This window comes from Sphaeramia orbicularis, chromosome 3, assembly GCF_902148855.1.
Source record: "Sphaeramia orbicularis chromosome 3, fSphaOr1.1, whole genome shotgun sequence".
Taxonomy (NCBI): domain Eukaryota; kingdom Metazoa; phylum Chordata; class Actinopteri; order Kurtiformes; family Apogonidae; genus Sphaeramia; species Sphaeramia orbicularis.
The window spans coordinates 32795591-32808805 of NC_043959.1; the positions used below are offsets into that span (position 1 = coordinate 32795591).

General features: G+C 39.1%; 1 protein-coding gene across 1 annotated transcript in view; it reads right to left on the reverse strand.

The window, feature by feature from the left end:
• The window catches only part of adamts18 (ADAM metallopeptidase with thrombospondin type 1 motif, 18), a 96463-nt gene that overhangs the window by 43164 nt on the left and 40084 nt on the right, over positions 1-13215 (reverse strand). Inside the window, exons 12-13 of the mRNA XM_030129385.1 lie at positions 12035-12183; positions 298-470 (exon numbers count right to left, since the gene is read on the reverse strand). Of these exons, the coding sequence (XP_029985245.1) occupies positions 298-470; positions 12035-12183 (322 nt within the window). The remainder of the gene's footprint in view (positions 1-297; positions 471-12034; positions 12184-13215) is intronic.

Below are 13215 nucleotides of genomic sequence, written 5' to 3' on the forward strand. Positions count from 1 at the left end.
AACAGAGTACAGTGGGGCGCAGAATAGAACGCACCTACTGAATTAAGACAAGAAAAAGCTTGCCTTGAGCACTCTGCGATTCTATGTTTATTTAAAGGCACAATGTGATTTCTTTTCACATGCTTTTAAGTGCCAAGAATACAGTAAACCACTGGATAATCCTCTAGGAATTACAGTATAATTTTAAGAAAACAATTCTTTCACATTTCCACAGTTCTCCTAGCAGATATATATGTAAATCCATAACTTTAATGTGCTGCAGGACTTCTTGTGTCTGTAATCATAGGATCACCTTACCGTCCACTTTAGTGTAGGGCTTCCATTTATAGTACCAGCCTCTGAAGGGCTTGCTGTTGTATTCGGCACACTGCTGAGCCCGAAAGTCCACAGCATTGAGGGGGCACGGCCGGGTATTACACAGCTGGTTAAGACGGCTGGAGCCAGGGCAAAATTTACCATTGTTCTGTGGCCTAGACAAAGGAAGAGAGAAAAAGAAGAAGAGAGGTGACTTAAATGGTTAGTTTGAGTTCCACTTAACTCTTACTGATGCAAAAGTTGATCAATCGACATCTTTACAATCGTTTAAGCCTCATTATTCATGTGGTTTTTAATGGAACAGTACACACAAATTCATTGCAGAATGCAGTCTACCGATTTGTTTTGTTGTGACTCCAGCAGTTGTAAAGAATGAGATCAACCTATCCAGTTAAAGGGGTCATATTTTGCTAAACCCACTTTTATTAGTCTTTGGTTCATTTATTTGTGTATTTGGACCCTAATAGTTCAAAAAGTTTGAATTTGAACCCTCCAGGTGCTGCAAAGCTATCTTTATATTAATTCCGGCAAAAATCAAGTGAATTTCTACAGCCTATTTCAATTCCTGGTTAATTTGTTACATCTATAACTAAATACGTCATGAAATTTGCACATGTAAGGTCAAGACTTCCAATGAACATTTCTCCGAGGACGCCATAATTGTTTACCAGCAGCAGCGGTTATAGTAAAAACTGAAAATATGTCCAAAATTCGAGCCGATTACCTAAAATGTCCAATTGTTGGTTGTATTAACGAACACAAGTGGCTGAACGAGACAGAGCAGCATGGTCAAAAACCTGGAGGGGGTGGGGCATGAAGTGGCTCATTTGCATTTAAAGGGTCAGTGCTCAAAACAACCTTTCTGGTGTCATTACTCAGAAATAGGGTTGAAGATGGACCTGTGGAGTTAAATTAATGAAGAATTCAAACCCAAGCATAGCATTTACAGTTTATGTAGACTGCAGGGAAATGTTTTAAAATGCATAACTCAACTTAAAACAGCAAAATATCACTCCTTTAAACATGACGTTTGTCACATTGTCCCTGTCAACATTTTGGAACCATGTAGTCTTTTGGCATTTTTGAGATGCATGAATGCTCCTGCACCAGATACCGATATTGGTAAAAACATTTTTTCTTGAAATACATGTAGCTCTGTCACATGGTACTTCACAAGTTTCACAAGGGGTTTAGAGAATGTGCTAACTTGTTATATACTGTACATGTAGATTAAATACTGTAGAGAGCATGACTGAGTGCAGTGTTTCATGGAAAACAATGAACATTTTGATTTTTTGGAAGTGATATATGTCAGTGTATACCAGTGGTTCCCAAACTTTTTTGGCTCATGACCCCATTATAACATCACAAATTTCTGGTGACCCCAGACATTCAAACAATTTTTTTTGCTAAAATTAATTTGTTTTTGGTCATGTAATTGTTTGCTATACTATGTTGCTAATAAACATACATTTTAGGTGACATTTAGGCTATATAATGTATATTATTATGGATGGAGGCAGAAAAGCCAGGTTGGTCAGGATATGTACAGTCAGTCCAGCTTGGATTTACAAGACTGACAATTAATACTGAACAAACAAGAACTCAAACTATGAATTATGAAAGAGCTGCAGCATCTGAAACTGACCACAATGAACATTTGAAAGATAAACAGTACCACAGTGCTTCAGTTTCAGCTTCACAGTTTGTCATGTCTTATATGTGTTATGATTGTCTTTCTCAAGTCAACATATATTTTTTAATAAGTTTTTTATATTTTTATCAATTAATTTCAGGTGATCCCATTTGAATTCCAGGCGATCCCACATGGGATCCTGACCCCAAGGTTGAAAAACGCTGGTGTATAGTGTTTGCAAGACTCCAAAAGGCCAATACCTGCACATTTTATATTTGTTTGGTCACAATAAATCGTCATATCATTAAACTGTCCACTTTATACACAATAGGCTTTTGAAAATGTTTGAGTCACTGTATCAGTCTTTTAATTCCAGTGTCTAGTCAAGCTCACCATGGTGTTTCCAGAAAGCCACCACACCAGCCAAGTCTTGCACATAATCCCTGTAAAACCACTTACTTAAAGTATAGTTTAGATTGAACAACCAAGACATAACTTGCTCATTATCTTTTGTTACCTTTGGAATGAATGAGGCAGGCTGTTTACATTTGTCTCTATTCCTTATGCTAAGATAATTCCTGCTTTCTCCTGCTGTAGCTTCATGCTTAACCTGAAGACATGATATCACATTAACTCGTAGCTATAAAGCAAACAAGTACATTTCCAGAAAAGTTCACTTAAAGCGTCTCGGGTCAGCTTTGGACTCTTTTATCTCAACACATTCAACTTCAATTCATACCATGACTATAATATCTGTGTCAGTGTGTCAGTGTAACTTATGCTTATGTTCTGTTAAACAATAAAAGCAGTCACCACTTGTTTGCTTAAGACAAGCAGAGTCTTGACTTTTAATGAAAATCAGGATGCCACATCTGACTTCCCAGGCTTTTTAAACTGATTCCAGGCATTTCAACCACCAGCAGAGAAAATTGAGTTGAGCTATTTACACTCATTACCAACGTGGCCTGGACACACACGAACTGCGGAACCATGCTGATCAAACACACTGTATAAGAAATCACTTAAGACAAGTTCTTTTCACAGTTTCTTTCACTAGTGCAACAATATTGAAAATGTCTGTGTGAAATGAATGTCAGCAATATTCACAAGCAGAAATGCATGTTGCTTCATCCACCGTTTATCCCTTCCCTTCAGACCTGGACTCAACCTTGCACAGACTTATCTGCCAAAAGTGATGGACGTGTACATGTATGTGTGTAAATCTGCTATAGGACCGACCTCGCTCCCCTTTGCAGGGATTTGGCCCAGGTTTCTGCAGACCTGATCCTATTAAGATTTAGCAGCAGACAAACAGCCCATATGGTAATGTGCTTACAGCAACCCAGCGGGGGACTGCACTGTATACTCGGTCAGTCAAGGCCTGTGGATCAAAGGAGATAGAAATGAAGCTGAATTCATAGATTTTTATCATGGGGCTTCTGAATGTGCTGTCCCAGGGTTTCACAACACTTGTGATTCCTTCTATTCTCCTCTCCCCTCCCTTCCCCGTTTCCTCTCTTCTCCGGTATCCAGTACGATTGCGGCTGTAAATCTACTTCCAACACAAGACACGAACCAGATATGACAATGTTTCGGTTTGTGTTTCAGCCATTCCTCTTGTCTCTCTACACCCTGACTCCAACGCAGCCCTCAGGACCCTTAAGGATGCTTAAGTGTCCCTGGAGTTCGCTAAATCTGCCCGGCACCAGGAGCCGAGTCTGAACTCCTGTAGGTCAGAGGTCACCTTGTCTAGCCATGTCTTCTTCTTCTTTTTCTTAAAACACCTGCACCTCTCAAGACTCACTGGCCCTTTTGCATAATCACACATGCAAATGTATCCGCACAGTCCGCCGCAGGTCTTACTTCTGTAAAACACCTTTACAAGTCTACGGGGACATTCACCCAAATTCCCTTTAAATTGAGTGTGTGACAAAATGTGCTCCGTACAAATCCAGGTCAAGATCGTGAACTTAATCTCTCAGGCTTGTTGGTGAGGATTAGGTTGACTGCGTTTGATCTGGCAGGTGGTCTACAGGGAATGGAGGAGTGAGGAGGGGTGTGGAGGGAGGAAAGGGGAGAAGATTCATTTCCCTTCCCCTGAAAAGGAAAGGCTTCATTCGGCCGATCCAAGAAAACGCTTTTACAGGACGGAGCAAAAGATACACGCTTCCCTTGTAAAATGGAAGAGTTGCTTCTGGAGTCAAATAAACATTTTTAAGACTGCTACTCCTGCTGAGTGAAGATTTTGTAGCAAGAGCAGGAAACGTGAAAATGTACAAAATAATGTCACGTCTATGAGGTTCCGCACAACAAAGGATTATTGTCAGATTTGGTGATGACATGTATACGGGTTCAGAGTTCAGCCTGTCCAGACAGTTCAGTTTGGGGGTGAACATGACATTAGAGACAAGATTCAGGGTAATCCTTCTTGTTCTGTTCAGATTAGGAGCAGAGGGTCCAGGACAAAATAATCACAGAGATTACCGAAGAGACTCACATACATGATCACTCTCAAACTCATGAATCGGAATCCAACATGACTCAGGGATAAATGTTTTCAGAATGGACTCCAAGTGTGTGTAATAGTTACTGATGCAAGTGTTCTAGATGTTGATAAAGTAAAAAAGATGATGCGTTAAAGTAGAATTTTATTTCAAAAGTGCTGCAGGATCGCAACATCTTTTCTTCCTGCGTGTATTTTGATAATAATATCATGACTTGGCATTATTGGATTTAATGTTTAGCTCTTGCCACCCCTCAACCCCTCCCCACTGACCCCATAATTCACAGTTTAGCGGCATCAACCCATTTTTCAGCAGCTGCTGCTACAAAGCACTCTTTAGTGCCACAGGAATGATAAATGAAGCTGACAGTTAACCTGGTTTAAAAGGCTCTGCGGCCCTTTTTGCTCTGCCAGTCATGGTGTATGTATAATGTGTATCATATGAGGGCTGCCCCCGAAAAAAAATCTTTGATCCCTCTCAAGGATTAAGAGACGAGTTGGCTGTGATGGACAGAACGGCTACTGTTAAGTAAATAGGGTCGAGGCCAGAAGAGTGAGAGGGTGATTCAGTACCTCTGCGAATATGTGGACTAACTTGTTAATAGGATATTTAGAATGTAACATGGGAAAGGAGTTGATTTTTAAGAGTTTACAGACTTGAAGCAAATAAACAAAAGGCAACTAAGGAAGTCTCAGTGGTTGCACAATTTAGCAAAAAACCTCCAATAATACAAATGATAGATCTAGATCAGATTCAGATCCTTTACCTAAGTAGAAGTTCTAATACCACACACCAAAAGATAAAAGAAAGTACTATATGTGTAAGTATTATTAGCAAAATATATTCACTTCTACTAACTTCTGGCCCTCCGTCTGTGTGTGGTGATGTATGTACCTACAGAAACCCTGCTCTTTACCTGTATCCTCAATTTTCTCCTTGTTTTGTGTTCTGTTTGTCTCCCACACAGCCTGAGAGACAAAATTTTGGGCAAAGCAAACATAGATCTGTCTGTCCTCCGTTTCTGACACAGACCTGTCAATCAGACTCAAACAGAGCAGAAGGAAGTGTGTGCTTGGTTATACTCCTTTTAAAGTTACACAACAGTGTTTAAAGTGATGTATTCACTTAATTTTATTTGAGGTAATCAGTAGACACTTTTACACAGAGATCTGGGAAAAAAGGTGAGATGGTGATCCCACTTTTTTTCCACCATTGACTGATTTCCACATTCCAGCCAAAGGAGTAACAGAGGTGAGACAGGCTGGACTTTTACACAGAGGACCTGCGTTCCAGAATCAAAGGGGCGGTGACGCAGCACACTGTGTAGTGTGACATATAACTTGCGCGTCGGGAATACCCCGTGCATAGCCATGTTGCTAACCTCTCCAGAGTCGGCCTGTCTTTCACCGTTCCACAAATGTTAACATGGATAGAGTCCTCCGCCCAAAGTGACAGCAGCTCGTGGATCTCGGCACCTCCCCAGTTCGACATCTTTCTGGTCATGTTGATGTGTTTGTTTACTGTACACAGCCCGCACTCATTTTTAAATCCCCCCAGCACTGGGGTCACACAGGCAATACACCATCACAAGTTGGTTGCAGAACAAGAGGTGTTCCTTTTACACAGTGTTCCAGAATCATGAGTCCACCTTTATCACGGCTCTGTTACTACCTCCAGAGGCTGGGGCGCCGATAAGGGGGGGGTTAATATGACAAATTCATGGGGCCCAGTATTTGTGGGAGACCCATAGAGCAGTGGAGGGGGCCCAGTGGATATAGAAGTTGTGAAAATTTCGTGGAAGATCTGCTGTATGAGAGAGGTGTATGGGAGGCGAACGTTGAAAGCATGGGAATTTTTGGTTTCACTTTCACGCTACCCCCACCCCCCAATCCAGCAGATTGATAAGATAGTCCATTTCTATAGGGTCCGCCACGATTATGCTTTCATGGGGCCTATAATTGTGTAGCAGCGCCCCTGTCCAGAGGTGTTACAAAGCCGTGATAAAGGAGAGACAAAATGATTCCACCATTTCGTTTACACAGACGTTGTTCCGGAATAAAGGTGAAATATTCCTAGAACAGAAGTGCTGTGTAAAAGGGGCTATAGGTTTGCAGAGTGAAAGAAGCACCTGCACGACATAATGCAATCTAATAAGTTGGCCCAACAGCAAATGCAACATTTCCAATGAATTGCTTTAGGTTTCTCTGGTTCACCTGTGCATGTATTGGACTGACAGCCATGGCAATTGTGTGAGTGACTTTGAGAGATGCCGAGACGACAGTATGATGTCATGCTCATATTTAAGTTACTCTTGGAGACAGTATACAGTACAGAGGAGGCAGTCATTAAGATGGAACTGCACCACCGTCACACTTGCTCTTAAACACATGGAAACACAAAACTCTGTGCGCATACATGTGGGATTGAATGTGACATGCTACTATGATCTAACCTGCTATGACTAATTCCTACATGATGGCAATCACTGAGAGAACAAACCAATCAGTAACCCATTTGTGAAAGATGAAGTTAGCAACCCATCCACCAATCAAGGTGGTGCAGTGACCTTGGAAGTTAGCCTCTTGTCAGGGGTTCTACTGGATATGTATAACTAAATGTTTGAGTGGTAATAGTGCATGTGTGGATGTATGTGTTCCATGAATATGAATGTCCTGTAGATGACTAACAAGTCGGCTAGGATTGCGTTTACATGTGTATCAGCACTCTGGTAATTATGACGTTTGTGCCTGTTTTGATCACATTTGGGACATGACATTTATCTGGAAAGAGCAATCTGTTTAACTCTGTCTCCATGCAGTACACATGGTATACACTAGTGGCCAAGGGTCTGATGTCTGGGTGCTGTTTATGCAGACGCCTGTGATATTTACAACACAAACTAGGTCATCGAAAAGATCATTTGTAATTTTTCTGTAACTCTCAAATTAATATGACTGCTTACTGATTTACAACAAAGCTGAATAGGTCAACATTTCAATGCTTTTTCCTTAAACTGCTGAGTACCGTACTTTCTGGACTATAAGCCGCACCCACCCCGTCTCCAACATCTCACCATCGATTCGTTGATGCCAAGCTTACGTGCAACAGCTCTATTTCCTTCTTCGTCAGCCGGATCGATCGTTAGCCCAGAAAACATAAATTACCTGCATCATTTTAGAGCCGCAGGTTCACAGTGTGCGGAAAAAAGTAGCAGCTTATAGACCGGAAAGAACGATATATTTAATTTTTCCCATAAGTGTTCTGTTAGAAACCATGACAAAATGTGTGCAAGTAACTGTGTCTACATAGCTCACAATGATAACCAGGACAAGTCTTGACAGACCCCTAATGATAAAATTAGGTAGAAAACATGGAGTATTTTTAATGCTAGCCATCAAACATTAACTATACAGTGGGAGAAATATTAATTTTAATATTGCTATTGCTAATAATTGGATTTACAGTACAATAATGGCAAGTTCCCCGCACATTCTTCACATTATTTACCAAAAGTACTGACCCAGCAATGCATTTTTGTCCTCTGTGGTGGACAAGATTTTCACAGCTCTACTTACAAAAAAAAAAAAAAAATTAAAATGTCCACTGAAAAGGACACGATCGATAGACAGACAGACAGACAGACAGACAGACAGACAGACAGACAGACAGACAGACAGACAGACAGACAGTTAGATAGATAGATAGATAGATAGATAGATAGATAGATAGATAGATAGATAGATAGATAGATAGATAGATAGATAGATAGATAGATAGATAGATAGATAGATAGATAGATAGATAGATAGATAGATAGATAGATAGATAGATAAAAATCAAAATGTATCTGAAAAAATGCAGCTTCATAATGTTTCCAATTAGGGCAATTATTTAATGTAAAATGGCAAAAATGTTTATTTACTGGGTCTCCGGAGGATATAACAGTTATTTGATTAGCAATTATTTTATACTGTCTTATAAATAAAATTGTCTGTTAGATTTTATAATGTAGTGGGAAACAATTTGTTTAAGGTACTTTTAGTGGCTTGCAAAAAAGCTATTACAAGGAACTGGGGAAAGTCAGAACCACCGACAAAGGACCAATGGATCACAATTATTGAAGGAATACATACAATGGAAAGAATAACTCACAAACTGCAACTACAAGAAGTACAAATGGACAAAAAAATGGAATAAATGGACTGATTACAGAAGCCAGAATGGTGGAAGGACTGAATAATGTGAATGTAGTGTCGTGTAGTGTACCCAAGCAAGGTTTGATTGTTTGTTTTTTGTTGTTTTTGGTGACTATGTCTTTATAAAATTTCTATAAAAACTTAAAGGTAGGGTAGGCGATCCTGGAAAAATGGTTAAAGCAAGCTACATTTTGAAAATACACAATTCCTCCAGAGTACTCGTGGGGGTGGGGGAGGGGGCAAATGGCAATTGAGTTTGATAGACATATCATCATTCAATCATTTCAATGGGCCGTTTAAAATCATTGGATGGTGTTTTTTCAGTCTTGTCTGTTCCACAGGTGACTAAAAAATTTTTTATTTTTGTGTTAGAGCATTTAATTAATTGGTTGCAGTTGGGGTATGAAGGGGATTTTAAGCAATATAGTAAAAAATGCTCCAGGAAAACATCTTCTACCCTACCTTTAAGTGAACAAAAAAAAGTCTGTTAGATTTTATAGTTGGTAATAGATAGCATAGTAGTGGTCTGGTAAAACAAATAATAGACCAGATAATGCCATCACTATGACAAGTCAGAATTGAGAATTCAACAAATCTGTGAAATAATGTAAAATGTCTAATGTTAAGTTCACAGATGGCTGAAAACACAACTGGGGAAAGCATTAGAAGCACAGCCGGGGAATTAGTGTTGCATGCTGGCTGTTGCCGTTAATTGGTTCCACCATTGCACCACGACTGTTGCTGCATTACAGTATGGAGGAAATTGCAAGTATAAACACACAGTCGTCCCATCACCATTTCAAGCTCATAATAAAACCCTTAACAAAGCAAACACACTCAAACTACCTTCAAACTCATTTTCTCCATTTGGGGAAACTCAATGAAGTGATCGCACCATAGTGACAGAACATCAACAATCAACCGTGAGATATATTGGATAAGAAGTAAAGGCCTTAAGGATGGAATAAATCACAAGTATTCTGCGAGGGATTGTATGTCTGTTATAAAACAGTTTATAAAAACAGAGAATCGCTCACATGCGTGTAAAGACAGGCACAGAGCATTCGACTAACAAAGAGATATGCACTGTGGGATCTAGGTCTGCAGAATTATGTAGAATTATGTTTGTTTGAGTGAGCAGCAATGGGGGACGTTCGCTGACTGTCTTGGCAGCTTTTAGAGAAAAGAGTTTGCTATTAGGAGGTTTTCTCAGTCTGGAGTATGGGGAGAGATTGTCTGTCTGTCTGTCTGGACTGTCAGCCTGACTGATGAGAGTGGTTATCAGGCACATGTGTGTGTGCATGTACCATAAGAGTGTGCACGTCTGTGCTGACAGCTACCTGGCAGACGCTGCTTTCAGGTGTTCAGAAAGGAAGGATTTCAGGACACCAGACTTTCAAGAATTGCTTTCTGGCCCAAACTGCAACTCCGATTTTCATTGTAGAGAGAGCCGAATGACAACATGAATCATTTTGTCATCTGTTTGGCTACTTCAGTCTATCTAATAACACTAAAAACGAGGTGATGAATTACATTAACCCTTTGTCGACCAAGTGACTATTTTTGGTCATTTCTGCATGCATTACATGACAGTGAGGCAACAATCTCAGGTCCAGTGGGGTCTACAGGGTCTGTAAGGTCCACCTCTGCATGAACAGTGAGTGTACCTGCTTTGTTAGGTACCATGAAGTAATGGTACTGTAAGGCTCAGAAGTCAAAATAATTTATGTTGAAGAACTGTAAGGTTTAACAGTGGAATAAATTACACGGAATAAGTTAATTCATGTATTTGTTACAAAATATATTCACAGTGTTTACCCAAATAACTATTTACATTTACAGGGTGAGGAAGCAAAATTTACAATGAACATTTAGTTGTTTTTTCTCAGCAGGCACTACGTCAATTGTTTTGAAACCAAACATATATTGATGTCATAATCATACCTAACACTATTATCCATACCTTTTCAGAAACTTTTGCCCATATGAGTAATCAGGAAAGCAAACGTCAAAGAGTGTGTGATTTGCTGAATGCACTCGTCACACCAAAGGAGATTTCGAAAATAGTTGGAGTGTCCATAAAGACTGTTTATAATGTAAAGAAGAGAATGACTATGAGCAAAACTATTACGAGAAAGTCTGGAAGATACTATTAAAGAAGAATGGGAGAAGTTGTCACCCGAATATTTGAGGAACACTTGCGCAAGTTTCAGGAAGCGTGTGAAGGCAGTTATTGAGAAAGAAGGAGGACACATAGAATAAAAACATTTTCTATTATGTCAATTTTCTTGTGGCAAATAAATTGTCATGACTTTCAATAAACTAATTGGTCATACACTGTCTTTCAATCCCTCCCTCAAAATATTGTAAATTTTGCTTCCCCACCCTGTAAGGTTTAACAGTGGAATAAATTACACGGAATAAGTTAATTCATGTATTTGTTAAAAAATATATTCACAGTGTTTACCCAAATAAATATTTACATTTATGTTTGTAGAATTATTATTTACACATTTAATTATTTTCATTTGTTGTATACAAGCAGCGAAAATAAGCTGTTGAATGTGCCTTTCTAAATCGCTTACATTTACCAATCTGAGTACTGTTAGCTCCTGATTGGTTGGTTCGGTCATGTGAGGTTATGTGTCAGGAAGTGTTGTGGCAGTAGTTGTTTTTTGTTTTTGTTTTTTTGTAACATTTAAAGTGGAAATTTTGTACTTCTATTTTGTATTTATTTACTGTTTATTTATTTGTTTATTTTTATCTTTCCTGTGATTTGGAGGGGATGTGTGCCAGGGGAGGGGGGATTTGTTCCACTTGTTGTTTGTCTGTGTGTTGGACTTTTGTATCATACGTCGGAACTATGTTTTTTGTTTTTTTTTATATATATATGTTAAAAAATAACAGAAACCAATAAACAGAAGGTTAAAAAAAAACAAAACAAAACCCATAACCTCCTTGGCGGAGGTAATAAACCATTAACCACCAACGAACCCTCACCTTACAGTACTAATGTAAGGAATGATGTTCAAAAGGATAATGTGGATGTTGACAGGTGTTGGATCAGCACTTATGATGTTGTATCGGTCTAAAAGGGATGTTCTAATCTTCTAAAATACATGTTCCTTTCACCTTACGTGTGTTTTTCTTGAATTTTTCATATTTACTTCTTGGATTTTTTTATATTTTTGCCACTTATGGGTAAGGAACCAAATATGGTAACTTCATTGACCTTGATTTTCTACACAACAATAATAACTTCTTGAAAAATTTCACAAAAGTAATGAAGTCTTGTTATGTCCTCCAATAACACACTAAGGTTGAAATGTTGAATTTCAGAGTATTCCTATGAGTGTCCTATAAAGGGTTAATAGTGTGTATACCTTGGACTGGTGCAGGAGCGCTCCCTGTACATGACACCTCCTCCACAGGTTCTGGAGCAGTCGGACCACTGAGACCAGGCGGACCACTGACCGTGCACCGCCCTGGGACCATGTTCCCCGTATTTTACACACTGTCCCCTCCGACACCACTGGAGAAAAAACAAAGAGGTGCGATGAAAGCATGGACGAGAAAAAACACACACACAGAAATAGCTTTCTTATCGGCTCTTGAGCGCTGGCCCGGGTGTCTTGCCTGAGTTTCCTGGCTTGGACAAATTCCCAGCACCACACCTGGACAAGCTACAGCCAGAACACACACACACATACACACACACACACTGTGCACCACACCCAGCCGATCCAAGCCAAACCCAGCACACACACACACACACACACACACACACACCGCCTCTCTCTCTTTCTAAATATCATCTTTCGATATTTGAAAGCTGTTCTGTGTCCTGCTGGGAGAATTATCCGTGCACAAAATGCTTCTGCAGGCACATGCTTGTATGAGCAGCATGGATACTCCACAGAGAATTTATTGATGGAAGTCTTTTTTTTTTTTTGTCAATTAAAAGAGTCTTTTGTCTTTTGAAAGTGTGATGTTGTGAATTTACCATATGCCTTTGTTTTCTCTTATGAATAATCATACATTTGTTTCCAACTTTTATGATCATCTGAATGCTTATGTTTCTTTACTGCATGTCACATCTTAGCCTATATTATGAATATGCCCAGACATTCTTTTTTTTTTTTTTTTTTTTGTCTTTTTTTTGTTGTCATTTTTTGGTGCAGATTTAAGTTACATTGAATATTTGAATATTCCATTTCAGAGGCATTAAGCATGTCCCATTCTTCCCACCCCCTCACCCTCCCACTCCTGGTCCTACATAACATTCTTAATGATAGTGATGAAAAAAGGTAAAAAAAAAAAAAAAAAAAAAAAAAAAAAAAGAAAGAAAGAAAGAAAAAGAAAATAACACAAGCAAAGAAAAGAAAAACAACAGCTTAATAATAAACAAATCTGTTTCTCCTCCCCGATATTCTTTATTTAACCCATAAAGACTCAGTGCTACTTTTGAGTCAGTTCCCAAATTAATTTTTCTCTCTATTTAACCTTTCTTATGTGATTTATCACCATTAATTATAATATTATCCCCTGTACTTTAGGTTTTTTT